Source organism: Callithrix jacchus, chromosome 12 (assembly GCF_049354715.1).
Source record: "Callithrix jacchus isolate 240 chromosome 12, calJac240_pri, whole genome shotgun sequence".
NCBI classification, from domain to species: Eukaryota; Metazoa; Chordata; class Mammalia; order Primates; family Cebidae; genus Callithrix; species Callithrix jacchus.
Window position 1 is genome coordinate 36,238,170 of NC_133513.1, and position 26,675 is coordinate 36,264,844.

Below are 26,675 nucleotides of genomic sequence, written 5' to 3' on the forward strand. Positions count from 1 at the left end.
CCAGGTGGCACAGCTGCCCTGGCCTTCCGGGAGGACTCCGGCGAGCGCGGTGCAAGCTGCTGGGGAGTTGAGGCCGCGGATTCCGAGGGCGGGAGGGGCGGAATCAGAAAGAACGCGGACCCCGCGGACCGCACTGCGTGGACGGCGCTTGCGCGCACACTCGGCTATTCACGACTCTTCCGGCTCTCCACTGAAAGTCGTCCACCTGCAGGTTTCTTTTTTCTCCCTTCTTGTTTCCCTCCGGCGAGTCAGCGCGATGGTGAATTTCCGTTTCCGTTGGTTTCCATGCGGACTTGCAGACCTAAGGAGTTGCGATTGTGATCGGGTTCAGTGCCGGGTTGTGGTAGGTGGGGTAAGGTCCCTAGGTCTTGGGCACTGGGAGGCTCACCAGTCGTGCGGGTGGGAAGGTCGTTCCCCTGTCCTCCGGGTCATCTTTGCTCCGGGGGATCGGCATATTTCGCATCTATGGGAGGTGTGCCGGGGTCGTTGGAAGAGTGACGGGGAGTGATGGTGGCAGAGAGACAACGTTTCCTGGAGATGGGGTCCTGGCAGGCGACTTAGACCTGAACCGGATCTGTTGACCCCAAATTGTGCATTTCCCACCAAGAAGAAAGACAGGGAGAGAAAAACATTAGTACAAGTTCGGAACTAAAATGTAGTGGAGAAGAAACATAATGTCTGAAATCACACAGCTGTTCAGTTTCAAATCGTTCCTAGTGCCCAGCTCTCCTAATTTCCGACCAGTGTTCCTTGGATTTCTGTTGATATATACTTAATGGGCCAGGTGGGGTGGCTCACGCCAGTAATCCCAGCACTTTGAAAGGCCGGGGTGTGCGGATCGCGAGGTCAACAGATCAGACCATCCTGGCCAACTTGGTGAAACCCGTCTCCACTAAAAATGCAAAAAAAAAAAAAAAAAAAAAAAAGCTGGGCGTGGTGGCACTCACCTGTAGTCCCAGCTACTCGGGAGGCTGAGGCAGGAGAATCGCTTCAACCCGGGAGGCGGAGGTTGCGGTGAGCCGAGATCACGCCATCTCACTTTAACCTGAGTAACAAGAGCGAAACTCCATCTCAAAATAAAAAAAAGAAGTATCACTTTGGATTTCCCTCTGCAAGTCAGATCATAGCTGTAATCCATTTACTGGCACAGCGCCTAGCACATCATAGACAGACACAAATATATATTAGATGGAAGTAATACACTACCTTAATTGAATGAGATGGCACCCTGCCCGCTGTTTTAAAAAACAAGCTGTCAGATTTTACGTACCCTGATTTCCGTTATGATGCTCTGCCTTAGTATTTACCTTTTGGTTTTTATGAAAAACTATTAAAATCACTCATAAAACAGTTAGATTTAAGGAGTGTTTAATTTTCAACTCTCTATACTATTGAAGTCATCTTGCTACATCTGATTGAAGAGCAATTATTTGGAGGGGTCCAGAAGTTAACAAACTAATAATTGACAAGTTAATATATTTATATATTCTCTGTTGTACTCTGTAAAATATACTAAAGTACTCTCTGTAAGTATACTAAAAAAAGGTCTACTTAGAAGACTGATACCTTTTACTCTATTTTGAAAGTGAGTTTACCTTTTTTTTTTTTTTTTTTTTTAATGAATAGGACTCAGGATTTGAAGACAAAAAGCATTATATTCCAGTGGTTGATCAAACTCTACTAGTGCCCCCACCAATAGTGGTGGTAGTGATGGGGCCTCCAAAAGTTGGAAAAAGCACTTTGATACAAGGCTTCATTCTGAACTTCACTCGGCAGAAGTTGACCGAGATCAGAGGCCCAGCGATGATCGTGTCAGGTAGGAGACGCTGCCACAGACACAGTTGGCGTGGCTGTTGTCATCTGAGGGACATGCATGTGTTTGTTGTTTTCTTGAGTGGAACATATTAAAGATTGTCATATCATGTTAACCTCTCTTATGCTTTTACTAAGTTGGCTATAGCTTCAGAAAAGGATAAGTTCTCAGAGATGAGGATGTGATACACATCTTGCCCTGACTTCCCTATGGCTTTGCCAAGTATGTTCCTTGGAAGGGCCTAGGAGGCCTGGTCACTGTGAATACATCATTTAATAGATAACATGCACCTCCTATGTGCCAGGTGCACATACTTGCACTTATGAAGCCACATTCTGGTGAAAGTGAGAGTTTTCTCTGTTTTCTGTGAGAATTTGTCTGCTTTGGGAGATGGTGACCTTTCCAAGTTTGAGGGAAAATGAAACCACCTTCCAGTGGTAGAATGGCAGTGTACAGTCTGAAATCTTTTGTTATTGCAATAATATAGTTGGATTGAGGCTCTTCTTTATCTTTGGAGCATCCATATGTTTTTTCATTTTTTGAGACAGAGTCCTACTCTATGGCACAGGCTGGAGTGCAGTGGGGCGATTACAGCTCACTGCAGCCTCAACCTCCTAGGCTCAAGCAATCCCCCTACCTTAGCTTCCTGAGTAGTGCTTGCCACTATGCCTGGCTAATTTTTCTTTTCCTTTTTTCCCCCCTGTAGAGATGGGGTTTCCCCATGTGGCCCAGGCTGGTTTCAAAACTCCTGGGCTCAAGGGATCTGCCTGCATTAGCCTCCCAAGGTGCTGAGACTACAGGCATGAGCCACTGTGCCCAGCTCATATTTTCTTGACCGTTTTCTTTTTACTTTAATTTATTATTAAGGTAATCATAACTGATTATTATTATGAATATTCTGTTGCATTATGTTGGAGGATGTTTTCAGCTATAGTGGGAATACGGGAAGTTTTGATAGAGGCGAAGACATTGGCCTGCAGCTGAACAGCAGGATCATGGTTATCATGGAGGCTGTCCAGTCAGGATTTTCTCTGTGTGAGCACTTTTATTCATCTGGGTAGACTTCTGATATTATTTCAATTTAGAACTCAGCAGGAAAACTAGGATGGAATTTATTTTATGTTATCAGTTTTTGCCTATAAAAATGAGCTTCTGATACATGCCTGTAAATGTATATGGTGTTTTACTGGATGCAATTAAAACACGAAAATTAGAGTTGATGGTTAGAGTTTTTTCAGAGTCTTTTTAAAGGAAAATTTTCATCTTTTCACTTATAGGTAAAAGCGCAGACTCACCATTATTGAATGTGGGTGTGGCATTAACATGATGATTGATCTGGCTAAAGTAGCAGATCCGGTAAGTTAGCAGGGGCAGCGTGGGGTGCTGATGGAGACTTACAGCATGTGATAGGTTATTTACCCTGTGAGGAAGGGAAGAGTGTTTTATAATTATTAAAGGAATCATGGTCATCATCAGGGATACATTCATGTGATTGAACTGATGATAATAATAATAATAGTAATAAATGTTGTTACATTAATAATAAAATTGGAATATGCACAATGAAATATATCCCAAAATCTAAAAGCAAATCATCGAATGGAGAAACCTTTAATGAACACAGCTAATAGGAGCTCATTGACATGCATATGTATATATGTACGAATATATTACAGTAAGTACCGTTTCTTCTTGAACGCTTCCTGGCACTGTGCTAACTGCTTTCTACAAATTTAGCTTACATAAACCCTTGATACACCCTTGAGGTGAGTTCGGTATTATCTGTAGTTTCCATAAGATAAAATACAGCCTCCCAGCAGTTAAGTAACTTGTGTGAAGGTGGGACCCTTGTTTCTGATGGTTCCAGAACCTTCATCCTTAATGATAATGCTAAAGTAAGTACATGAATTGCCCTGAAGAAGTGGTCAGAGTTTATCATGCAAAATCCAGACAGTACTCATTGTAAGGAAAATGTACACCGCTTGCATTTATGGAAATGGTAAGGTTCACTATTTCTGATATTCTATTAACTGTCTTTTAAATGAGCAAAAATAAAATACAAATTAGAAAAAAAATAAGCCATATTGATTAGGAAGTGTGGGGTGACAGATACCTTGGTTTTTTCATTTTTATTTAGTTTTTTCTGGACAGCTGTTTGGTGACAGAGGACTACAGATTTTATACTTTGGCTCAGGAAACTCCTAAATGACAAAGTAAAAAGTAATACAGATTTTAAAGATGTGTCATCGTAATGTCAGGAAGCTAAATGACATTCAAATTTTGAACATGTAATGCTGCTGTTAATAAAAATAAGTGTTATTAATGTAGTGTAGGCTTACTAAATCTTGTGTACTTGAAATGATTGGGATGGTTGAAAGAAGTCATTTATTTCTCTTATTTAAAATATAGCACGTTTCTAATTTTGAAGACATACATATTAAGAGATGCCGTTACATTTTTATTTTTAATTATTATGAATACATAATAGTTGTACATATTTATGGGATACATGTGGTATTTTGATAGAAGTATACAATGTGTGATGATCAAATCAGGGTAATTAGGATATCTGTCACCTCAAACATTGATCATTTCTTTGTATTAGGAACATTTCGATTTCATTCTTTTAGTTATTCTAAATTAAAATTATAGCCACCCTATTGTGCTGTTGGACACTAGAATTTATTTTATTGAAGTGTATTTTTTTTTACCTGTTAACCTTTCCCTCTTTGTCCCTCCCTCCCTGCCACCCGTCCCAGCCTCTTAACCATCATTGAGAGAGATGCCTACTATGTAAATCTTTTTAAGATTTTCAAAAGGAACGCACACAGGGTAAAGTACTCTAACTGTAATGCAGGGTACACACAATGCACATTTTCTTTTCCCTGCTCTAACTGCTGGTCCCTCAGATCCCTGCAGAGCAGTATCCTTCCAGATGCACATAAACACACACGCCACCCTTTAAAAACACAAATCGTAGCTTATTTGACACACTGTTCTGTGCTTTGCTTTTTTCATGTAATATATCTTGGAGATATATAATCAATAAGTACTGTAGTTCTGCCTCCTTTTTTTAAAAAAATAATATTCCATCCTATGGGTGCACCATAATTTGTTTAGCCTAGCTTATGTTGCTTGCTCTGCTCTGGGTTGTTAAAGCCTCCTGAGTACACAGAGGCACACACAATATGTAAATTTAGGTGCGTACATGTGTGTGGATTAAGGGAGTAACACTGGCTTAGATGACAAAGATTGGTAGCTGAGGTACTGTTTGCCCCCTGTTCTTCCTGACCCTATAACCAACTGCTTGCCCCTTGGCACTCTGTGGCATCAGATGTGGTGTGAAGATACTCCACCTGTCCTTTGAGCTGGTCCAGTGTTGCTGGAGGGCTCTGCTCGCTGCCTCAGTCTGCAGTGGCAGCTGTGCTTTCTTATAAGCTCACCTGCATACATTCTGTGGTATCAGATTTTGGATGTTTCTTGGTTTAATCAAAGATGGGCATTTCTGTTTCCATTTTTTGTTATTTTTAGTTATCTATGGAAAGATAACAGAAATATCTTTAATATTAAAACTAGACATGTCCAGAATTCTGAAATTATTTTGCATCTTTGAAGGATCTTAAATTTTGAATATTCATCTTATCTGTTTATATTTTCTTATAGACTATCATTCATCATAATCTTACTGTTTTTTGACTTAATTCAAAAAATTTCTGAGCAATTCAATTATACAAATTAACATAAAGGATAGAGATTTCCACTGCATACTTCCCAGCAAAAAACACAGTGTTTTTTTTTTCTGTGAGATTATAAAAAGAGGTTGGTTTTCTGTACATATTTAATATATTTCATTGATTATCACTTTCTTCCCATTCTTTGGATGTAAGAGACCTGTTATTTGGCTTAAAAGTGTCTTACGTGAAACTTCATTTCTTTAGATTAGGATTTCTTAGGGAAGGGCCAGGTTAGACCCAGACTTTTCTTTTTCTTTCTTCTTTTATTTATTTATTGTTTTAGAGACAGGGTTTCTCCATTTTTTTGGTCAGGCTGCTCTTGAACTTCTGATTCCAGGTGATCTGCCCACCTTGGCCTTCCAAAGTGCTGGGATTAGTTGTGAGCCACTGTGCCTGACGAGACCCAGCCTTTTCTGAGTTACTTCTCATACATTGAAATTCTTAAAATGGAAGTTTATGTCCTACTTGCCATTGTCTTATGGGCGCCTTTGAGAGCAAGTCAGAGAGTGGTGGTTTCTCTGTCTGGCTGATGCCTATTAGTAATTTGATTTAGTCTGGATTGGGACTTTTCTGTTGAGGGCCAGAGAGTAAATGTTTTTGGCTTTGTGGATCATATATCTCTTGCAGCTACTTAGCTCTGCAGTTGTAGTGCACAGGCGGCCGTACACAATACGTAAATGAATTGCGTGGCTATATTCTAATAAAGCTTTAGTTACACAAACAGGTGATGGGCTGGATTTGGCCTGTAGGCCAGTTGCCAACCCCTAGTGTAGGTGGTCTGTTTGGTAGTTTCTTTGAGAAATGATGTGTTCTGCTCTTAGGTACTGATGCTTCTAGATGCCAGCTTTGGGTTTGAAATGGAAATGTTTGAGTTTCTAAACATCTGTCGAGTACACGGCTTTCCTAAAATTATGGGAGTTCTCACCTACCTTGACTCCTTCAAGCATAATAAGCAACTGAAGAAGACAAAGAAGCGATTAAAACACAGGTTCTGGACAGAAGTTTACCTGGTAGGAAGAGAAATAATTGTTGGATACTAACAGTATAATCCTTTAAAAATAGACTGAAGAGACCAGGTGCAGTGGCTCATACCTGTAATCCCAGCACTTTGGGAGGCAGAGGTGGGCAGATCACTTGAGGCCAGGAGTTTCCAGCTCAGGGCAATGAGGCCAAACCCTGTCTCTAATAAAAATGCAAACATTAGTCAGGTGTGGTGGTGTGCACCTGTAATCCCAGCTGCTCGGGAGGCTGAGACATGAGAATTCCTTGAATCTGGGAGGCCGAGGGTGCAGTGAGCTGAGATTGTGCCACTGCACTCCAGCCCAGTTCACAGAGTGAGACTCCATCTCAACAAAAAAAGAAAGACTGAAGAGACATTAGTAAGCTTCTCCATAGGATTCACCTCCTGAATTTCCTTTGTATGTGTGTGTTCACAGTCTCTGGAAGAGTTCCCTCAAGAGACTGCTTATTCTGGGCCTCTTGGTGCATCTCATTTGTCTCTGCACAAGGCAGTGTCTGGCTGTTTTGGGATCGGGACTTTAAATAGAGGATATCAGGAGTTTCTCACAGTTACAGGACCAGGCACTGCCCCTTCCTTTGCATACTGCTCTGGTTCATTGGCCACAGAACCGTTTCTGTGTTCAGAGGCCTGACCTCCTTCTCCTCACCATTCTTAGACACTTCTGCTTGGCTGCAGAGCAGTCTGCCTCTGTGGGGTTCTAATAAGTCCTGAAAGAAGCCAGCAAGGCTCTGGAAGCCTCAGGACAGTGGTTTGCTGGAAGTCTCCCTTCTTACGATTGCTTCTTGTTTAGAGCTTTTATTTTGTGGCAGTATTGGTAAGCATTTATTTTTTAATTTTCCCTTACTGTCTAGGGTGCTAAGCTGTTCTATTTTTCTGAAGTGGTGCATGGAGAATATAAAAACCAGGAAATCCACAATTTGGGCCGTTCTATGACAGTTATGAAGTTAGGCCTCTTACATGGCAAACTTCTCACCCTTATGTCTTGGCAGACAGGTAAAGAAAGAGTGATTGTAAACTTTTTCTTCCTGGGCCTTTAAAAAGGCTAGAAAAAGAAAAGAACAGTGATAGGATTTATTTTGTGCCTATTTGTATAGTGGGGGTAGAAGTGTAGTTGATGGAAAATGTCTACTTATTGCTCCAAGATGCTGTACCTTTGGGAGTAAATTAATTATGAGATGTTAAGGAAAATGGGAGGGCTTGGAAGCATTTAAGTCTACAGGATGTGGCCCCATCCTATGTTCAGCCTCAGTTTTTAGTGATGCTGCCTTGTGCCCGTGTGCTTGAGTTCTGCGTGTGTGCCTTCAGTTTCCTTCCTTTGTGCTCTTCCTCATGTAGCTTTCTCAACCTGGAATACCCTTTTCCACCTGCCAGAATCCACATCATAGTAAAAATCCCAGAGTACAGGCTCACCCTCTTCCAGAAAGGGATTTTCTCAATATGTTCTTCACTTTTCCCTGACCCCAAGTGAACATCTCCCTGTCTGGTTTCTTATGGAATGAATGTCATTTTCATCCTAGAGACACAGTTGTGTGTTTGTCCTTTTTCCTCTGGTGGATGGTGAAGAGTGCTTCCTTATTTCTGCATTTTCTAGTTTTCTAAACAACGTGCTTAGTGGACAAGAGTGTGATGAGTCACTGACACATGAAAGGAGGGATAGGAAGTTCTGGCATTCATTTCTGCTGTATGGCTGAGTTTGTTTTTCTGGGATGGAAGATTTGACAAACCCAGAGGATATCCGAACAAACATCAAATGTGACCGGAAGGTGTCACTTTATGGTTATTTAAGAGGAGCGCACTTGAAAAGTAAAAGCCAGATTCACATGCCAGGTATTATCTTGTTGTTAGAACATGCTAGAATTACATATAGGATTCTCGGGATGGCTTTATTTCTCAGGAAAACTGAAAAATGACCAAACAAGGGAAGATGGCCTTGCTGGAGGTTTTAAAAGTAACCCCGGTGTGTGTCGGCCTGCAACTGTGTTACCGAATCCCCGCTTCTCTGACCTCTTCTCTTGTAGCTAGAGGGGCACTATTCCAGTGTGGCACAATGCCCTTCTTTAGTGCCATGGTTTAAGCTCTTGGACTGTGGATCATTTTTACCCCTATAGTGAACAGTCGATACTGACTCGTCAGCTGAAGCTGGCTTTTTAAAAGGAGTTGCGGGTGTGCTGTATGACAAAGACGCTGTCTGTGTTGACCTTGGTGGCAGCCACAGTTTTCAGGCATCGGTGAGGCAGGTGTCATTGCTGTGAACTCTCATTCTTTCTGAATCTATTTTTTAATCACAAAAATAATGTACTCAGCTTTTATTTATTGAAGACTTTTCTCTTGTCCTTATAATAAAGGCCAAAATGCATATTGTAAATATATAGAATTTTAAAAAAACTTTTTTTTTCCATTGTACCAAGCAGAAGAGTCCTGTCCTCCATGCCTCCTTGATCCATGGTCCCAGCGCAGGCATTGCTGCCAGTGTGGTGCCTACACGGCCCATTCCCCTTTCTACAAAATCAGTGTGCTTTCCAGCTGTCATTGGTCTTTCTCTCATTCACAGTGGTCTCCTCTGTAATTTAAAGTGGGTTTCAAATATTTATTTCTTAGTTCTTAGTTCCTAGGTGAATTGTATTGTGAATTGTATAGGTTAAAATCAGGGTTACATTAAAATGTTAGAAAAACTAGCATTGTGGTTATAGCATTGGAACTGAGGTTTTTTAGATAGGTGTTTAGGTTTTTATACTCCCTGAACTTTGGAAAAGTTTAATGGAGATGGGGATCCATTTCAGGCTTTGTTGTAAAGATTTTCTTCTCTGCTTTTTGAGGCATTAAGAAAGGTTCTCAGGAAATGTGTGTAAGGTAATTTTGAGACACTGAGTGAAACCAGTGTCTCTCCAGGATCTTTGTACTTTCCTCATGTCTCCTTTCTTGGTGGTCTTGACAGGATGAGGTGGGGACCACCCATAAGCTGGTCCAGAGTCTCACTCTACCCACTCCATTATTGATGCCAAGATGGCTTCAAGATGAGTGACACCGTTTTCTGATTCCAATCCACTTGGGTCAGAGGATATAGATAATCAAGGGTAAGTCTGATTTTTTTTCTATTTTTAATAAAAGGTTATATTACAGAAATGTGTTCTGTCATCAGACAACATTTTGGTGGGATTCATTCCAGGTTGTTCCTTTTTCTTTGTGTGTGCATGTGTCTCTGAGGGCTCTTCACTTACCTGACATTACAAGGGAGTATTTCGTTGAAGTAAAATACAGGATGCATTTTTCAGCAGATCCCAAATGTTCCTCAAATACTACACCATTTTCCATAGGTTGCTTTTTGTTTTCTAAGAGACCTGAGGGGCCACTTGGCTTTCTTTTGGTGAACAAAACACTTGAGCAGAGTCAGGGAGTTTGTGGCTGTTCAGAAGCCACAAAGTTTTGTTTAGATTTTGAAAGTTTTATTTAGATTATGTTGTATTATCTCCCGTGGGTAGGTTTCCTCCGATGTATTGCTTATGTGAATTATTTTTCAGTCTGTGTTGGGAATTTGTATTCCTTTATACATAGTAGATGTTTGTAAAACATGGTTTTGTTGTATTGATTTATGACTCCCACTAAAATTTATCTGAAAAATTTGAGATTATCTAGTATGTAATTTGTTACGCTGTGCATAAACTAGCACAGTGCCTGACAGATACTAAGTGTTCGCAGAAAGATCACTCTTATAATGAGTGTTATGAGCTATTTTCATTTTTGCACATCCTTCTAGTCATTCTTGTCTACAAAAATACAGACAAATAAATCTGCCTTCTGATATAGTTACAGTTTAAATACATAATTTGTTTCTATATTCTGAGCATTTCCTTTTTCTATCCAGTGTTTATGTAGTCATCATTTTGTTCTTATTCGTGTCTGTTTGTTTGTTTGTTTTTGAGATAAGGTCTCACTTTGTCTCCCAGGCTGCAGTGCAGTAGCTTGATCGTGCTTCACTGCAGCCTTGAACTCCCAGGCCCAAGTGATCCTCCCGCTTCAGTCCCCCAAGTAGCTGGGACTACAGGATTGTGGGAGCCTTTAGCCTGTCTCTTGTGTCCTTTCAACCACTCCTGGCTAATTTTTGTATTGTTTTCTAGAGATAAGGTCTCACTATTTTGCCCAGGCTGGTCTAGAACTCTTGGGCTCAAGCTGTCCTCCTGCACTGGCCTCCCAAAGTCCTGGGATTACAGATGTGAGCCACTGTGCCTGGCCTATTATTGCTCTATTCTAACATGCATGTCTTATGGTATGATTTTTAGTTTCTTCTAATTTATGTTTTCATAATTTTATATACAGTGCTATGTTAAACAGCTTCTTGCAGTTGTCTTTCATCCTGTGATTTTAGCCTCCCGATGATTCTTTGCTATCAGTCATGGCACTGGTGACTTAAAATGGATGTTCTTTGTCTGTCTCTCCTCTTAGGTTTGTTAGCTGGCATTTTTAACAAAGAGCTTTCACTTCTCCCCTTTATTTCAGTACCACTGCTGACTAATGCACTTGCGTTTTATTCCATGGTTTATTTTCCATTAGTATCATTATTCTTTCTGTTGCCTAAGCTGTCCCGGATTCAGCTGTGGGAGCCTTCAGCTGGTCTCCTGTGTCCTTTCAACTGTCTCTGTTAGTCTTTGAGCGTTTCTTACTTTCTGACAGAAAAAGAGGATCCAGGCTCATTTTGCCCTCTTTCTGCTTTGGGCCTGGACTCAGCCATTTCTCTTAAGAATCATGTGTTTTAGCTTAGAAATTAATCAGCTTTCCAAAAGATCTACCAAACACTAACTTCCCTTTAGAGCAAATCTTCTCTAAAATTAGACCTTTTTTTTATTTTTTAAAAGAGGGTTATTCCTTTATTCTCTCTGTAAGTTCTTTTGAAGTGTGGTATTAGGGAACCACACCTGAGTTTGCTTATTAACTCTTACAGTGTTTATCACATCATTTTTTTCTTACATCATCTTATACAATTCCTTGACATTTTCTATTTCTTTGTATTTTCATCGACTATATTGCCATTTCTAGATTAACTGATTAAGGTACGATTTGAATTATTTTGCATTTCCTTGGTAATAATATAGGCTGTTGATGCCAAAGGAGGAAAAACAAATGGACTTGAAAACTGGTCGAATGCGTCGGAAAGCCGTTTTTGGTGATGAAGATGGATCTGGAGATAGTGACGATGAAGAAGGTGATGAAATGTCTGAAGATGACGGGTTGGAAAACGGCTCGAGTGATGAGGAAGCAGTAGAGGAGGAAAATGCTGAGGTGACTGAGGAGTGTATGACTGCTAAGGGCGTCAAACGACGGAAACTTGAGGAGTTGGAAGAAGACAGTGAAGTAGATTTGCCAGCATTTGCTGACAGTGATGATGACCTTGAGAGGAGCTCAGCAGAAGAAGGGGAAGCGGAGGAAGCTGATGAAAGCAGTGAGGAAGAGGACTGCTCTGCAGGAGAGAAGGGCATTTCAGGATCAAAGGCTGCTGGAGAAGGTAGTAAAGCAGAGCTGTCACCAGCTAATCACCAGAGTGACCGTGTGAATCTGGAGAAGTCTTTGCCAATGAAGAAAGCAGCCCTCGGCTGGGCGCCATGGCTCGCGCCTGTAATCCCAGCACTTTGGTAGGCCAAGGTAGGCAGATCACAAGGTCAGGAGTTTGAGACCAGGCAGGCCAATATGGTGAAACCCTGTCTCTGATAAAAACACAAAAACTGGGGGTGGTGGTGGACACCTGTAGTCCCAGCTACTGGGGAGGCTAAGGCAGGAGAACTGCTTGAACCTGGGAGGCAGGGGTTGCAATGATACGAGATTGTGCCTTTACACTCCAGTCTGGGTGATGGAGTGAGATTCTGTATCAAAAAAAAACAAAAAACAAAAAATAGAAAGCAGCCCTCACCACTTCCAATACTGGGCATTACACAGCTGAAGAGGCGTTTGCATCTGAAGATGAATCTGAAGAAAGCTCCTCACTCAGTGCAGAGGAAGAGGACTCAGAAAATCAAGAGGCTCTTAGGAAAAAGCTTTTGAAGCCTTCTGAGGTGGGCAGTGGTCAGAAACTGGGGTCGAGGAACTTAATTGATGAGACCAGTGATACAGAAGATTTACTCAAAGAGGAAGAAGATTACAAGGAAGAAAGGAATGATCCCACAGAAACCTCAGGTAAGCTTCAATTTAGTTGTTTGCTACTATGAACTTGACTCTCGAAATAGTACCCAAAGGAATGTCTACATTTGGGGGTCTGTTGATTTTAAGATTTTGTTAACTGTTGAGATGCTGCATTGTGGATGGTCCAGAGGGAGGGGAGACACATAAACAAGCCTCATTGGAGGTTGGCGTTGGTCATTTCAGGTGCCCTCAAGTGAAAGGAAGACCTTTCCAGAAAGGCAGCTGAGGCCTTTCTGAGGCAGCAGCAAGCAGCTCCAAACCTCCAAAAGCTTATTTATGGGACAGGTAAAGAACTCTGGTTCAGAGCTGGAAACGTTTCAGTTTCTCTGATTATTTTCTGAAAAGGAGGTGAGAGTTGGTTGGAGGATTGGGGTGGTATTGTTGACATCCATCATTGCTGGCCATCACATTTCCTATTTATGTCTTTAATCATCAGCTTATGAGGAACGCACACTGGTCTTGTGAAGTAAACTTATGGGTTTGCTGTAAAACTTGATGCAAATACTGTCCATTGTATCATGTTATGTCCCCATTGAAAAGTCCTTCATGAGAAAATTTTTGGTAGAATTTAATGCCAGAAAAATATTTTTTTTGTTTATGAGAATAACTCTGTGCAACACATTTTGCCCTTGTCCTCTGATTTTATGCTTTATTAAACTTTCCTATATGTTCTTTGTGGTAGAATTAATGCAAAAATAAATTTATAGTTGTGACCTTTATATTGTGCTCCCTGGTTACTGCACAATGAGATCAAGGCCACATGATGAGACATTTGGGCTCAGCATACTGAAATGGGAGGGTTGTTGTGTAGTGATTTTTATTCAGGTTTTATCTAGGTGCTCTTCGTAACGAGAGGCTAAACACTCTTTAAAGCTCTTCTTTATAATCTAAAGCTCTGCCTTTAAATGTTCCTTTCCTCCCTTACCCTAATATTCTCAATCCTTCTCAACCACTTAGCTGCTGCCATGCAGGAGCGCAGGAGCCCCCACACATGTAGAGCAATAGCTTCCTGGCCTCTCTTCACCTGTGGCTGACCTGCCCTCTCAGTGCTTGACTCATATGTGGCCATTGCCATACCCCCCACAGACAGAGACCCTCAGTTCCTGAGTTCCAAGACTCATGGCTTAAATTGTTGGAAACAATGAGTCCTTAGGGCTGTAAGTGTTTTTTTCTTTCCTCACTTTTCTGCCATGGTGTTCTCTTTAGTGATAGACGATAACGAAGAAGATGATGATGATACCCGAGAAGAGCTTGGAGGGCTACTTCGTGTCAACCAGCCTGACAGAGAGTGTAAGCAGAAGGCTGCCTCTTTGGACTGCTCCAGATTTCTTGTCGAGGCGCCCCATGACTGGGATTTAGAGGAGGTAAGGGGATGGTACGTTTGATTTATCAGAGAATTAGAGAATTGTTCTAGAATAAGATGATCTGATGTCAATATGGCTTACCTGTTGTTGGCTTCCTTTTTTTTTATAGGATGACAGGTCATCTAGATATTGTAGTGGGCACTTCATCCATCCTAAGCAATAACAGTTTCTGAGTTTAGTTAGACCATGTGCACAGCCCATGGAGGACAGGTTTCCAGTGTGGACAGTAGTGTAAATCTTTATTTTGAAGCATCACACATAAGTTTTTATACATCTGATGTATTTTGCATCTTATCACTAGGATATACGTAGCATCCCTGAGTTAACATTTATAGTTTCTGCTATTTGTAAGCGTACAGAAATCTGTGATACCCATAAATGTTCTTGCATCTCACCACTTTGTAGTCATACTGGAATTCATTCAGTATTGAAACTTGCCACAGCTTACCCTCCTCTTAGACTTTTTCTCTTTCACTCTCTCTTTATTTTTTTTTTGAGACCGGTCTTGCTCTGCATTCTGGGCTGGTGTGCAGTGGCACGATGGTATGGCCCAATGGAGTCTCGACCTCCTGGACTCAAGGGATCTTTCTACCTCAGCCTCTGTAGTAGCCAGGACTATAGGCATGAGCTACCAGGCCTGGTTAATTTTTGCATTTTTTGTAGAGACAATGTTTCACCATGTTGAGCTAGAGTCTCGAACTCTGGGCTTGAATGATCTTCCTGTCTTGGCTTCCCAGAGTGCTGGGATTACAGGAGTGAGCCATCGCATCAGCCCCTTTCTCTATATTCTCTTCTGGAATGTTCTGATCTTCCAAAGGCTGCCTTTTTTTTTTTGTCAATTCATCTTGGCTTTGATGTCACTTCTCCTAGAGGCCTAATTGCGCTCATCTTGCTTGTTATAATTGGCCAGGTAATAATGCACTTTATGAGATTTTATTGAACCATCGTTGATGGTGAAATTTCATATATCTATAGAAAACCATGTAAAAACAATTGTTTAACTTTATGGGTTGCCAGAAGGTGAGTACCCCTGTACTCAGCACTCAGGCTGGGAAACCTAGCCTTACTGCTTGATTGCGACACCAGCCACAGTCCTCTTCCTCCCTGTAGAAGGAGGTGTGGTCCAGTCCCTTGTGGTGATTCTTTCCTTTTCTTCCGGGTTTCCTCCTCCATGCTTCCATAAGCATCAAGTTTACTTTTACTTGATTTTCATGACTTTTTTAGTCTCTCTTTTAAAATTTTTAGTCAACAATCTTCCTTCCCATTTCTTTTTTTGGTTACATTTTATTTAAGAAACCAAGTCTTTGGTCTGTAGAGTTTCTTATATTCTGGATTTTGTGGATTACTTTGCATCCCTCTGCAGTTTCTCAGACCCTCCTGTATGTCCTGTGAATGGGTATGGAGCAATACTGATAGAACTTCTGTGGTGAGCAGAATGTATATCTGAGTTGTGGGTTGTGGCTACTTGTGGCTACTGAACACTTTAAATGTGGCTAGTGAGTCTGGAGACCTAAATTTTAAATTTTGTTTCATCTTAAATAAGAACAATTTGAATAGCCACGTGGTTCTAGTTACCCGATGGACAAAACATCTGGCAGTTGGATAGGATTTAAATTTGATTTTTATTTTTCAGCAAACGTCTTCCTAGGTGGTGGTGTTTTCTTATTAGGAGGCATATAAAGACCAGTTGTGTCCTTTTAATGGTGTTAGATGGAGACATGGTCTCATCTGCCATACACTGCCATACACTGGGGCAGTGGCCAGTGATTTGGACTTTGTGGCATAGATGGAAATGTTTAGGTTTTCTAGGTGGTGGGCAGAAGTCTCACTTTTTAAGGAACTCCCTAACTTCACCCCTGCCAGTGAAGACACCGCTTGAGGATACTCCTATCAGTGTTAAGTAGAAGAAATCATTTCTCGATGTTGAATTTCAGGCAAGGAAGCTAGCTCCTGCATATCAGGGTGGTGTTGCTTGGGCTTAGACAGGTCTAGACAGCTCGATCTGAAAAGGGGCTCAAGGAAGTAGCTGTGAAAGGCCCCTGTGATTTTTCTGCTCCTTTCTCTGCAAATCCCCTGGAAGAAGATCCTGTTAGTTACTATGGGTATGGGTGTGTGTGTGTGTGTGTGTGTGTGTGTTTGTGTGTATGTTTATCACTTGTTTTTGTTTTTATTCTTCTGCATAAAGTCTACAGGAGGCTTGCCAATAGTACCTTGATGTTTTCTGAAAGCAGAGCCAATGTGCACACTCTAGGGCCTGAGGCCTCAATTCTGTGGTATTTCCTGAGGACTGGTGTGTACCTGCAGACCATGTGATGGGGTTCAGGGCCAAGGAACAGTAGTTTCTGTGCCCTGTTGCTGTGTTAAAAAGACATTTCATTCAACTGGATAACAGGCCAAGTCTGGTGGAGAAGAGGTCTACTCTGCCATAGGATGCGGCAGCAGCCTGCAGTTTATAACACTGTTGTGTGTCTGGAAATTTCCAGGGCTTCCAGTTGCTGGTAGAAGGCCAGAAGGTAGGGCACATTTGTCTGCAGACCAGAGAAGGGGTTCTGCTCATCCCGACATGATCGTGGCCATGTGCGGACTCTTGAATTTGCAAGGTTGGATGTCCTGACTGACACTGCCATAGGAGGACATAAGAGGCTAAGGGTGACACAACTGTAGGCTGCGCAGATGATGTTCACAGAGAGCTAGCTTCCTTGATGCCTGTGACAAGAGGAAAGATTGAAATGCTTGGGGGTGGGAAGAGGCAACAAAAACCTACAGAATCTGTTGTTCTCAGTTCATCTCCCATCCTACACCAATCGTGTCCTAACATCCTTAGCTACCAATCACAGAGGAGACAGTGCATTTGTGTTCATGTGGCCTTGGATGCTGGCAGATTCAGACTGGTGTCCCAGGCATCTGTGCCTGTGATTGCAGTTTCAATGGGCTCAGGACGAAGTTAAAGGGCCTCCAAGCTTCCTCCAGTTTCAGGGTGCATGCATGTGCAATATACTCCCCTGGCCTGGGTCTTTCCTGCCTCTTCTTGCCAGGTGGGTCAGATCTAGCTCATTTAAGCAGCATTTTCTGAGCTTTAATAGAACTGGCTCAGACCAGTTGGAGACTTTTTAAAAGACATTATTATTTTAGAGTAGTTTTAAGTGTACAGCAAAATGGAGTGCAGACTCCAAAGTTCCCATATGCCCTCGATTCATGTACACTCTTGGGTCACTCCACTAACAACGTCCTACAACAGAGTAGAATATTTATTATAGTTAGTGAACTTACATTGACACATCCTCATCACCCAGAGCGACAGCCTTGGTGGTGCACATTCTGAGGGTTTGCAGAAATACATAACGAGAATGAAATGTATAATGAATGTATCATTATACCTGTTATAATGTCCTACAGTTTATTTTCATTACTGTAATTATCCTGTGGTCTATTTATTTGTCCTTTTTTTTTCCTAACCACTGGAAATCACTAATCTTTTCAGCTCCGTAGTTTTGCATTTTTCTGAATGTTATGTTCTTGGAATCATAGAATAGGTAACTTTACAGATTGGCTTTTTTCAGTTAGTAATGTGCATTTAAGACTCCTCAGTGTCTTCTGATGGCTCAGTAGCTCATTTATTTTTAGAAGTAATTAATATTTCATTTTTTAAATATGCTACAGTCATATTTATCAGTTAAGCTACTGAAGAACAACTTGGTTCCTCCTAGGTTTTGGCATCTGTTTTAAAAAGTGTTCAGGTTTTTACATGGACATAAACTCTGGTCATTTGGACAAAGATCTAGGGAGTGCAACTGTTGCATCACATATGACAGTATGTATAGTTTTGTAAGAAACTGCTCATATTAGGAGAGTCTTTACCGTGGTAGAGGAGAACATGTTTTTTTTTTTTTTTTTTTTTTTTTTGAGACGGAGTTTCCCTCTTGTTACCAAGGCTGGAGTGCAATGGCGCGATCTCGGCTCACCGCAACCTCCGCCCCCTGGGTTCAGGCAATTCTCCTGCCTCAGCCTCCTGAGTAGCTGGGATTACAGGCACGCGCCACCATGCCCAGCTAATTTTTTTGTAATTTTAAGTAGAGACGGGGTTTCACCATGTTGACCAGGTTGGTCTCGATCTGCCGACCTCGTGATCCACCCGCCTCGGCCTCCCAAAGTGCTGGGATTACAGGCTTGAGCCACCGCGCCCGGCCGGAGGAGAACATGTTAACATACTGAAGAATCAGTCCAATGACGGAGATAGAACTTGAGGCTCTAGAAAGAATGATGTAACCATGAGAGCTGTTAAAAGATACAATTCAGGCACATTCAAACATTAGGCATGTTGAGCTTCCAGAAATGTACAAATCAGGCAGCCCCTGGCTGCAAGCAGCTCTGAGCTCCAAAGGAGAGGCTTGGGGAGTGGGGGAAACACTTTTACATGGTGAATGTAGAGGAAAAAGAAAATGCTTGATTGGGTAAAGTGGAGCAATGGCCTCATTTGGATCATTACAGAGGGAAGTCTCTAGTTAGATATTAGTTGGTGGTTTCTGATGGGTTAAGCTTAAGTTTCATTTTACTGTTTTCACTGAGTCAAGTTTTGGTTTGTTTAAGGAGGAACTGAGCACACAGGAGCCAACTCAGCCTCATGGCCACCAGTTTATCTGATTATTTTTAACAGAGAAGATTCTTTTAAAAATATCTGTTGCCCGGCCTGGAGTGCAGTGTTGTGATCACTGCTCATTGCAGCCTCAACCTTCCAGGCTCAGGTGATCCTGCCACCTCAGTGCTCCCAGCCCTGAGTAGCTGGGACTACAGACATGTGCCACCATACCACCATGCTCAGCTAAATATTTGTTTGTTTTTATTTTAAAGATGGGGTTTCTCTAAGTTGCGTAGGCTTATTTCAAAGGCATGGGCTCAAATAATCTGCCTGCATTGGCCTCCCCAAGTGCCGGAATTACAGGCCATCTAAATCGTCTATCTCAGATTTGCCTTGTGACAAAAGGAGGGGTATTTTTTCTGACATGATGGGACAGAGAAAGATGAGGTGGGTGCATTCTGTGCATATTATTTCTTAGGTTACTGGAAGATGATCGGCTCTTGCCTAACAGGATATATTTTCACCTTGAATGATTTGGCAAGGTATCAGAGGAGAGACGTTGAATAAAAGTTAGAAGAACATAGAAAAAATTGGTTGTACATGTTGGGTTTCTGAAGAAATTATGCCATTGGAGACATAAAACTTTTATGGATTTCTGGAAATATTTAGGGCCAGTTTGTTGTGTAAGTAATTTGAATTCATGATGATACCTCTGACCACTTTTTAATATTTTCCTGGTTCAGCTGAGTGGTGTCACTGAGCCAACACAATGTGGGGCTCATCCAGGGATGAGATTTTGCTGGGGAAAGGACGAGTGGTAAGTCAGGGAGCTTAGGTAATTATGAGAAAGTGACTGTCTAAAATTGCTTAGGTAGAAGGAGACAGATTGGATTTTTGTGTTTGATATTTGGGGAAAGAAGGGTATGGGTGTGTATGTGAGATGTGTTATTCATTCTCCTAAGAGAGAAAATGAGGGTATTAATGGCTGTAGTTCTGGACAAGGTGGAAAACTCTTAAAGTGGAAGTATTGGGGCAAATGCTCTGACAGGCTGGGATGGTGTAGTCAGTTCCTTCACCCGGAAATCAGTAGAATGTTAGCAGTCCAGACTCAAAACTTGTAAAAAACAAGTGGAGAAAAGGAAATCCCTCACAGTAACTGGCACCATAATCAAGACAGAATATTTTCAGAATAAATGGAGTTCCCTGCTTTCCGCCCCAGGTGGTAGCTATTGTCTGCCCTGATGATATGTGATAATGATTTGTGATCCTGATGTCTTAAAATGGTGTCACTCTTCTCCAGTAGAATTAAGTCTACAGTGAAGTCTACAGTGTTTATCTCTTTGGGGATCCCCTCATCCCCAAAGAGATAAACACATATGAATGGACTAAGGTGATAACAACTACTGCTGCCTGGGGTCATGCGAGACCTGAAGTGAACTGATAGGAAGTGAAAGGTGGCTGAGAAAATGAGAGGGGACCCATCTGCAGAGCATCATAAAACCAGCAAAGACGAGATCTTGTCTAAGATGTTTTCAAAAGCTTTGTACATGAGAATTCTAAGGACTTCTCCAGACCTGGTGGCTGCTGTTGGGATCTCTGGCCAAAAAGAGCATCTTACCAGCATCCAAAGGGCTTCTGAACCCACTGGACTCTTCAGGACGTACATTTGTCTCTCAAGCCATCGCTGTGGTTTTTTACCCCCTTTATTACTGCCTGTGTGCAGAACAATTGCTTAATTGGTGGTGTGAAGATTTCTTGATAAATGGTAAATCTGAGCATATGTAGTTGGCTACAGTGTCATTGTGAAACTTCACAGCTTCGGTCAGTGTCAGCACAGCTAGGCAACTTGTACCTAAAGCACATATCAGTGGGCATCGTCTACAGGCACCTAATGACTCAGGTACTTTAACAGTCACTAGTGCGTGTATCTCCAAGGAATAGTCCAACAACACGTGGCTGGCCTGACTCAAGGTAACTCTGTGTCCAATCCAGGGTCATAATGAGTGGACATCTGCCAACCAGAGGTCATACCCCATGCCTGCCATTGAGCAGTGCAAAAGTGACTGGGTGTAAGCAGACAGGAGTGTACTTGTTCAAGTCACTATTTGCCTTTCCTGAGGACATCATACTCAGAATCTAGGTCATTGTGCCTTATTGGAGTCCTACACATTTCACTTGCAAATTATATTTGAAAATTAAATTACTATGTTGCCTGTCATTCACAAAACATTTTAAAAAATTGCAATTCCAGAACCCATATTAACATCCAGTGACCTGTAGAAAGCAATAGAGAAATGTATTAGGCAAAAAGTTCTAGCAAAGAGCAGTCTGATACTGGCCTGATTACCCAAACTTAGGCATTGGTCACAGTAACTCGCAGAGCTAAGAAAACTAAAAAGTACCAGTCTTGTTACTCAAGACATTAGGTGCTGTCAATTTAGATAGATATAAGATTTTAGCTTGCAAAATATTCCAACATTATCCTGAAGAATATGTCCCTCTTCCAGAGAACCCAGGAGGTTCTCATGATCCCTGGAAAGCCCAACCAGCAATAACAGTGGAAGTTACATAGGTGCATGAGTGCTGAAATATAATCTCTACTGAAAATTAGTTTTATATTAGGCAAGAATTACAGGACATACATAGAACTTTTGCTTACAAAGTCAAATCAGGTACAAATTCCATATGGTTTAGGAGTTAGCGATGGTAAATTTATTATGCTTATGGGAAGTTTAGTAGAACAAATGACTAGAATAGCAAATAACTCTAGGATTCATGATGAATTAAATGCTAGAGCACAAAATATCCAAGACCTTCCTGACTTATGATGGGGATGGGGTAACAAAAGTTGTAGGAGACAATACCCAAACATGATTCCTAGGTTTACCTAAACTGAACAATGGAAGACTGTAGAAGATACCATTAAGATATCTCAAGAATATTGAAGACTAATAATATTCACTTCTGATGGGACAGGACTTTGTAGGGCACCTGGAAAAAATTCATATGAAAAACCACTTTTATAAAATGTCAGGTTATGCTATCCAACATGAAATTAATGAGTCACAACATTCACATAATACAACCCTGACCTCTCGACTGCCATAAAATGTTTCTTACTTGTAAACCAAAGTTTCATTTTATGTTTTTTTCGCATTTTTTTCTGTCCTCTTAGCTTAAGACAAGATCATTACAAACTTTTTGTATGTTTTTCATATATGCTTACAAAGGGTTGTAAAATTTTGTTGTGATTATTCTTGCCTTAAGCCAAAATTTCCCTAGCCTTTCCTTAAAGATTGTGGCATAGCATGCTAGTTTCCTTTCCATATCCAATTGTTTTCTTCTGTATTCATTACCCTCGCTATAGGGTTGTATATATATGAACCTCCCCTGCAGCTAGGTATGGCCATATGACTAAGTTTTAAGCCAATAATTTGTAAGCACTGTGCTGTGAGTACCTTCTAAAAAACTTTCCTCCTTTTCTTTCTGTATCCTAATGTCTGGAATGAAGATCCAATAGCTGAAAATCAATAGTAATCCTAGCAATGCAGGTAGGAGTGATGGACAACACAGTCTGTTAACTCCCTTACTGGAAGATAAAGTTTTACAAGAATAAGAACCTTGTTTATGTTGGTCCAAGCAATATCCGCAGCACATACACACAGTGTACAGCATGTTTACTAAGGGCTCAAGTATTAAATGGGTATTGAATAAATGGATGAATTAATTAGTTTACTCTGGAATCATAAACAAGGTCTCAGCTCATTTCACAGGATCAAACTTCTGATTAATTCAAATCACAGTACTCTGTCAGACTTGCCAATGTCATGGAATGATAGGATTTTTTCTTAATGTACTTCAGTATTAAGAAGTATTGCCTTCAATCAAAGTGTTTTAAACTCTGTTTTCATAACAGTCCTTCCCAATATTTTCCTGTTTAGAAAGTTTAAAATTCTTCCATTTTTAAGGTCATGGATATCTTTTTTTGAGTGTGTCTCTTGTTAAGTGCAGGCACCATTTTGTAACTTTAAATAGATATCATCTCAAATCTACAAGAATTATTCAAAATAGTATCTAATGACATTTCTAGGTCATCAGACAATATTAACGTAGTTGTAGCCACTAGGTCCTGAGGATTGTACTTGACGTTGGTTACCGAAACTGAACTTTCTTAAATTCTTTTTCTTTCCACTGTGGTGTCCCACATTTCAACATATCACCTATTTTTGTCCTCAAACTTTATTTACGTATTTTCAACAGAATTAAATTAAATATGAATCATGCCTCCTTCCCTGATTTTTGAAGTGACCCTTTGCTTCCTATGATAATGATTCTTCTAGTCCTTTTTGTAGTTACTTATGTTAGAATTTGTAAATATTCACACATTTTACAATTGCATGTAATTTTCTTCTTAATTATTTTTTCTTCTTCCCCTAAAGTTGTTGTTATTTCTCTTAATCCTGTGGGAAAAATTATGCCCATCTTTCACTTTTTGGATATACTTATTTATAAATGAACTCCTTGATTTTTGCTCAAATTGCTTTTCAAGTTGCCCACTTTTAGGGAAGACATTATTTGGGTTTTGTTTAGTGTATCAAGCTTTTTTTTTTTTTTGTTAGGTATATCAAGAAGTGTGGGATTTTCTATAATAAAAATCCTTTTTCCCACAGTAGTTTTTTGAAAAGTCTGTTAAAATAAAGGTCATCAGGAGATCTCTTCCTAAACCTTTCCTCTACCAGAAATATCTCTAGAGATACAAAGTCCTTTCTCCCTCCTTGCTTTTATAGGAATCCGAAGCTAATCTGTTCCTTATCCAGATTGCATGCACCTATGCCTTTTGGGGCCACTTGTGCATTTGTTCTTCCTTCTCTTCTAACCTCAAAAGTGTGTTTTCTCTGTTGGCTCTTTCCCTTTAACATAGAAGTATACTCATGCTTTTGTTGAATCTTGGAATGAAAGGCTTTCTTTACCACATATCTGCCTTGACCCACTACTGCATCTCTCTTCTCAGCCAAATACTTGGGGAGAGAAGCCCTCAGTTTGTGTCATTGTTTTCTCACCTCCGGTTCACTGCTTTACCCACTGCCTGACATCCGGCTCACTTACACACACGCACAAGTCCAGTCACTAAGTTGCCATAGCTGATTTGTAGCTTTCCTGCCCTCCTGGCAAAATTTGACTCAGTGAATTGGGATAATTTATATTGAGTATCTGTTGACCAGGTACTATGCTAGGTGCTTCTGTTACAGAAATTAGAAGCAGACATTATCTCCTTTCTAATGACTAATAAGAACAGCTGTTCCTGATCATACGCAGGTCCCTTTGACTCCGAGCGCTCACTTTTGCGAGCTTTACTTAATGCCATGTAAATCACCCTATTTTCCAGGTCTTCTTTCTTTCCAGTTCTCCTTACTATACACAACTTCTCAAGGCAGTCACTTCCACGCCCATGACTTCAGAGGCTTTCTCTATTCTCTGGGGACAATATAATTTTTAATGTTTTGTTTCATGTATTAGCTTTATTTTATCCAAGATGTCTCATTTGCTATAACCATAGATTCATAGTTATTCCATGAAAGTAATAAATGAAAACTGGTGATATTTTTAGCATGTAAATTTTAGGAAATTTCCCCAGTTAGTCTTAATGGTTTGATTTAGTATGTGTGTTATTTTTGAAAACATATGTTGGGATGTCACAAATGGACTTAGCCTGTAGAGATTTATATTCCACTTTTGACCAGGGGGTTCCATTTTAATGTGACGCTGAGAGTAAAAACTATCTTTTCCTCCTTACCTATTTCTCTTCCTACATTCTCTACCAGGAGGAAGGCACCACTACGTACCCAGTCTTCCCCAGCTCAGAGCCTGAGCAACTGTGTTTCTCCTCTATTTTCCCTTTTCTTTCACATCTCATGACCAAGCACTTCCTAGTCTGTCTCCCAAATGATCACAAACATTTTCCTCCACTTTTGTTACTGCCAGTGCCGTTAGAATTACTCTTCCTTTAGATAAAGTCTCTTAATTGGTCTTGTTGCTTCCTTCAATTCTTCTTTATTATCCAGACCACTCCCCACACATCTGGCAGAGACTCCTCACCCTTGTATGGCTCAATGACTCAAATTCTCAGCATAAACTTAAAATCACCCCAGCATCAAATTTGGGGTCAAATAGAGGTGGGTTTATGTCTCAGGTTCATACACTGTCCAGCAGTGTGGTCTCAGAAAATGGGAACTCGTGAAGCCTTTATTTGTATATCTGCCTACACTCATTGAGAGTTGGTACTGTTTTACACATACAGTGTCTGGCATGTAGAATGAACTTAATCAATGTTGAATGAAGGGGAGGCATTTAAAAATCCACATAAAAAAAGGTTGTTCTGGCGAGAGCAGTGTTCATGCCTATAATACCAGCACTTTGGGAAGCCAAGGCAGGTGGATCACTTGAGATCAGGAATTTGAGGTCAGCCTCACCAACATGGTGGAACCCCATCTCTACTGAAAATACAAAAATTAGCCAAGTGCGGTGGTGGGCTACTGTAATCCTAGCTACTTGGGAGGCTGAGGCACTTGAATGAGAATAACTTGAACTTGGGAGGCAGAAGTTGCAGTGAGCCAAGATTGTACCGCCATCTGGGCAATGGAGCAAGACTCTGTCTCAAAAGAAAAAAAAAGGTTGTTCTTTTAAAAATATGCTAATCTACAATGTCAATTCTCCAAGCTTGACTTTTTGCCTTTACACTCTGATATGGTTTGGCCATGTCCCCACCCAAATCTCATCTTGAATTTTAATCCCCATAAGTCCCACATATTGAAGGAAGGGGCCTGGTGGGAGGTGATTGGATCATGGGGGCAGTTTTTTTCAGGCTGTTCTTGTGATAGTCAGTGAGTTCTCTTGAGATCTTATGAGGTTTGTTTTGTTTTGGGGATGGAGTCCTGCTCTGTCACCCAGGCTGGAGTGCAGTGGCATGATCTTGGCTGTCTACAGTGCCCACCTCCTGGGTTCCAGTGGTTCTCCTGCCTCAGCCTCCTGAGTAGCTGGGATTACATGCATGTGCCACCATGCCCGGCTGATTTTTCTTATTTTTAGTAGAGGATGAGATTTTACCATGTTAGCCAGGCTTGTCTGGAACTCCTGACCTCAGGTGATCCACCCGCTTTGGCCTCCCAAAGTGCTAGGATTACAGACATAAGCCACCATACCCAGCTGAGATCTGATGGTTTTATATGTGTTTGACAGTTTCTCCTTCACATGTTCATACTCTCTGTGTGGCCACCATGTAAGATGTGCCTGCTTCCCCTTCTGCTATGATTGTAAGTTTCCTGAGGCCTCCCCAGCCAATGTGGAACTATGAGTCAGTTAAACTTTTTCTTTCTTTCATAAATTACCTAACCTCAGGTATTTCTCAGAATCAGTGTGAAAATGGACTAATACCCTTTCTGATAATCATGCTTGAGGATTTGGGGAATTCAGACTACCTGGGATCAAATCATAGCCCCACCCTGAGCAGTCATGTGACGTTGGGGAGGTTACTTACCTTTCCCATTTCAACTTCTTCTGTAAAATTTGTAAAATGAGATTGTTTCTGAGGGTTAAATGAGCAGAGCACAGTGGGGACACTGTCAGGCACATACTGCTTGCCAGATGATGAGTATTCATCTTTACTGAGTTAGGACTGTGATACCCCACTTTATGGCTCTTGATTTTGCCTGACAAAGTCATGGTTAGTGCTTTGTTAGCAAAAGAAAGAAAATCTGAAAGTCCCTACCATGGAAGGAAGAAACAGAGGGGGAAAAAGGGAGTGGATAGGTTTCAGCATTTCAGAGCTTGGAAGGACAAGTTAGATATCTATTTCATGAAGAAGGAGGTGGAGGCAGGTTGGGTCCTAAGGTGTCATTCAAAACACACAGCCATAATACTTCAGTGAGAGTAGAGCTTGGGTGCCAGGGATTGCTGTGGTCAAGTTGCCGACAAAAACTACCACTCATTGGAAGACAGGAGA

At 41.1% G+C, this 26,675-nt stretch overlaps 1 protein-coding gene across 4 annotated transcripts in view; it reads left to right on the forward strand.

The window, feature by feature from the left end:
• Positions 1-26,675, forward strand: part of LOC100405404 (ribosome biogenesis protein BMS1 homolog) — an 83,680-nt gene that overhangs the window by 51,195 nt on the left and 5,810 nt on the right. Inside the window, exons 1-7 of one of the 4 annotated variants that reach the window (XM_078345291.1) lie at positions 262-343; positions 1,627-1,816; positions 3,091-3,169; positions 9,504-9,642; positions 11,656-12,202; positions 12,494-12,730; positions 13,943-14,100. In XM_078345291.1, the coding sequence (XP_078201417.1) occupies positions 12,163-12,202; positions 12,494-12,730; positions 13,943-14,100 (435 nt within the window). In that variant the 5' untranslated portion in view covers positions 262-343; positions 1,627-1,816; positions 3,091-3,169; positions 9,504-9,642; positions 11,656-12,162. Of the gene's footprint in view, positions 1-261; positions 353-1,626; positions 1,817-3,090; positions 3,170-9,503; positions 9,643-11,655; positions 12,731-12,919; positions 14,101-26,675 lie in introns of those variants that run through there. The other 3 variants (XR_008475234.2, XR_013524819.1, XR_008475233.2) reach the window with 3 other exon arrangements.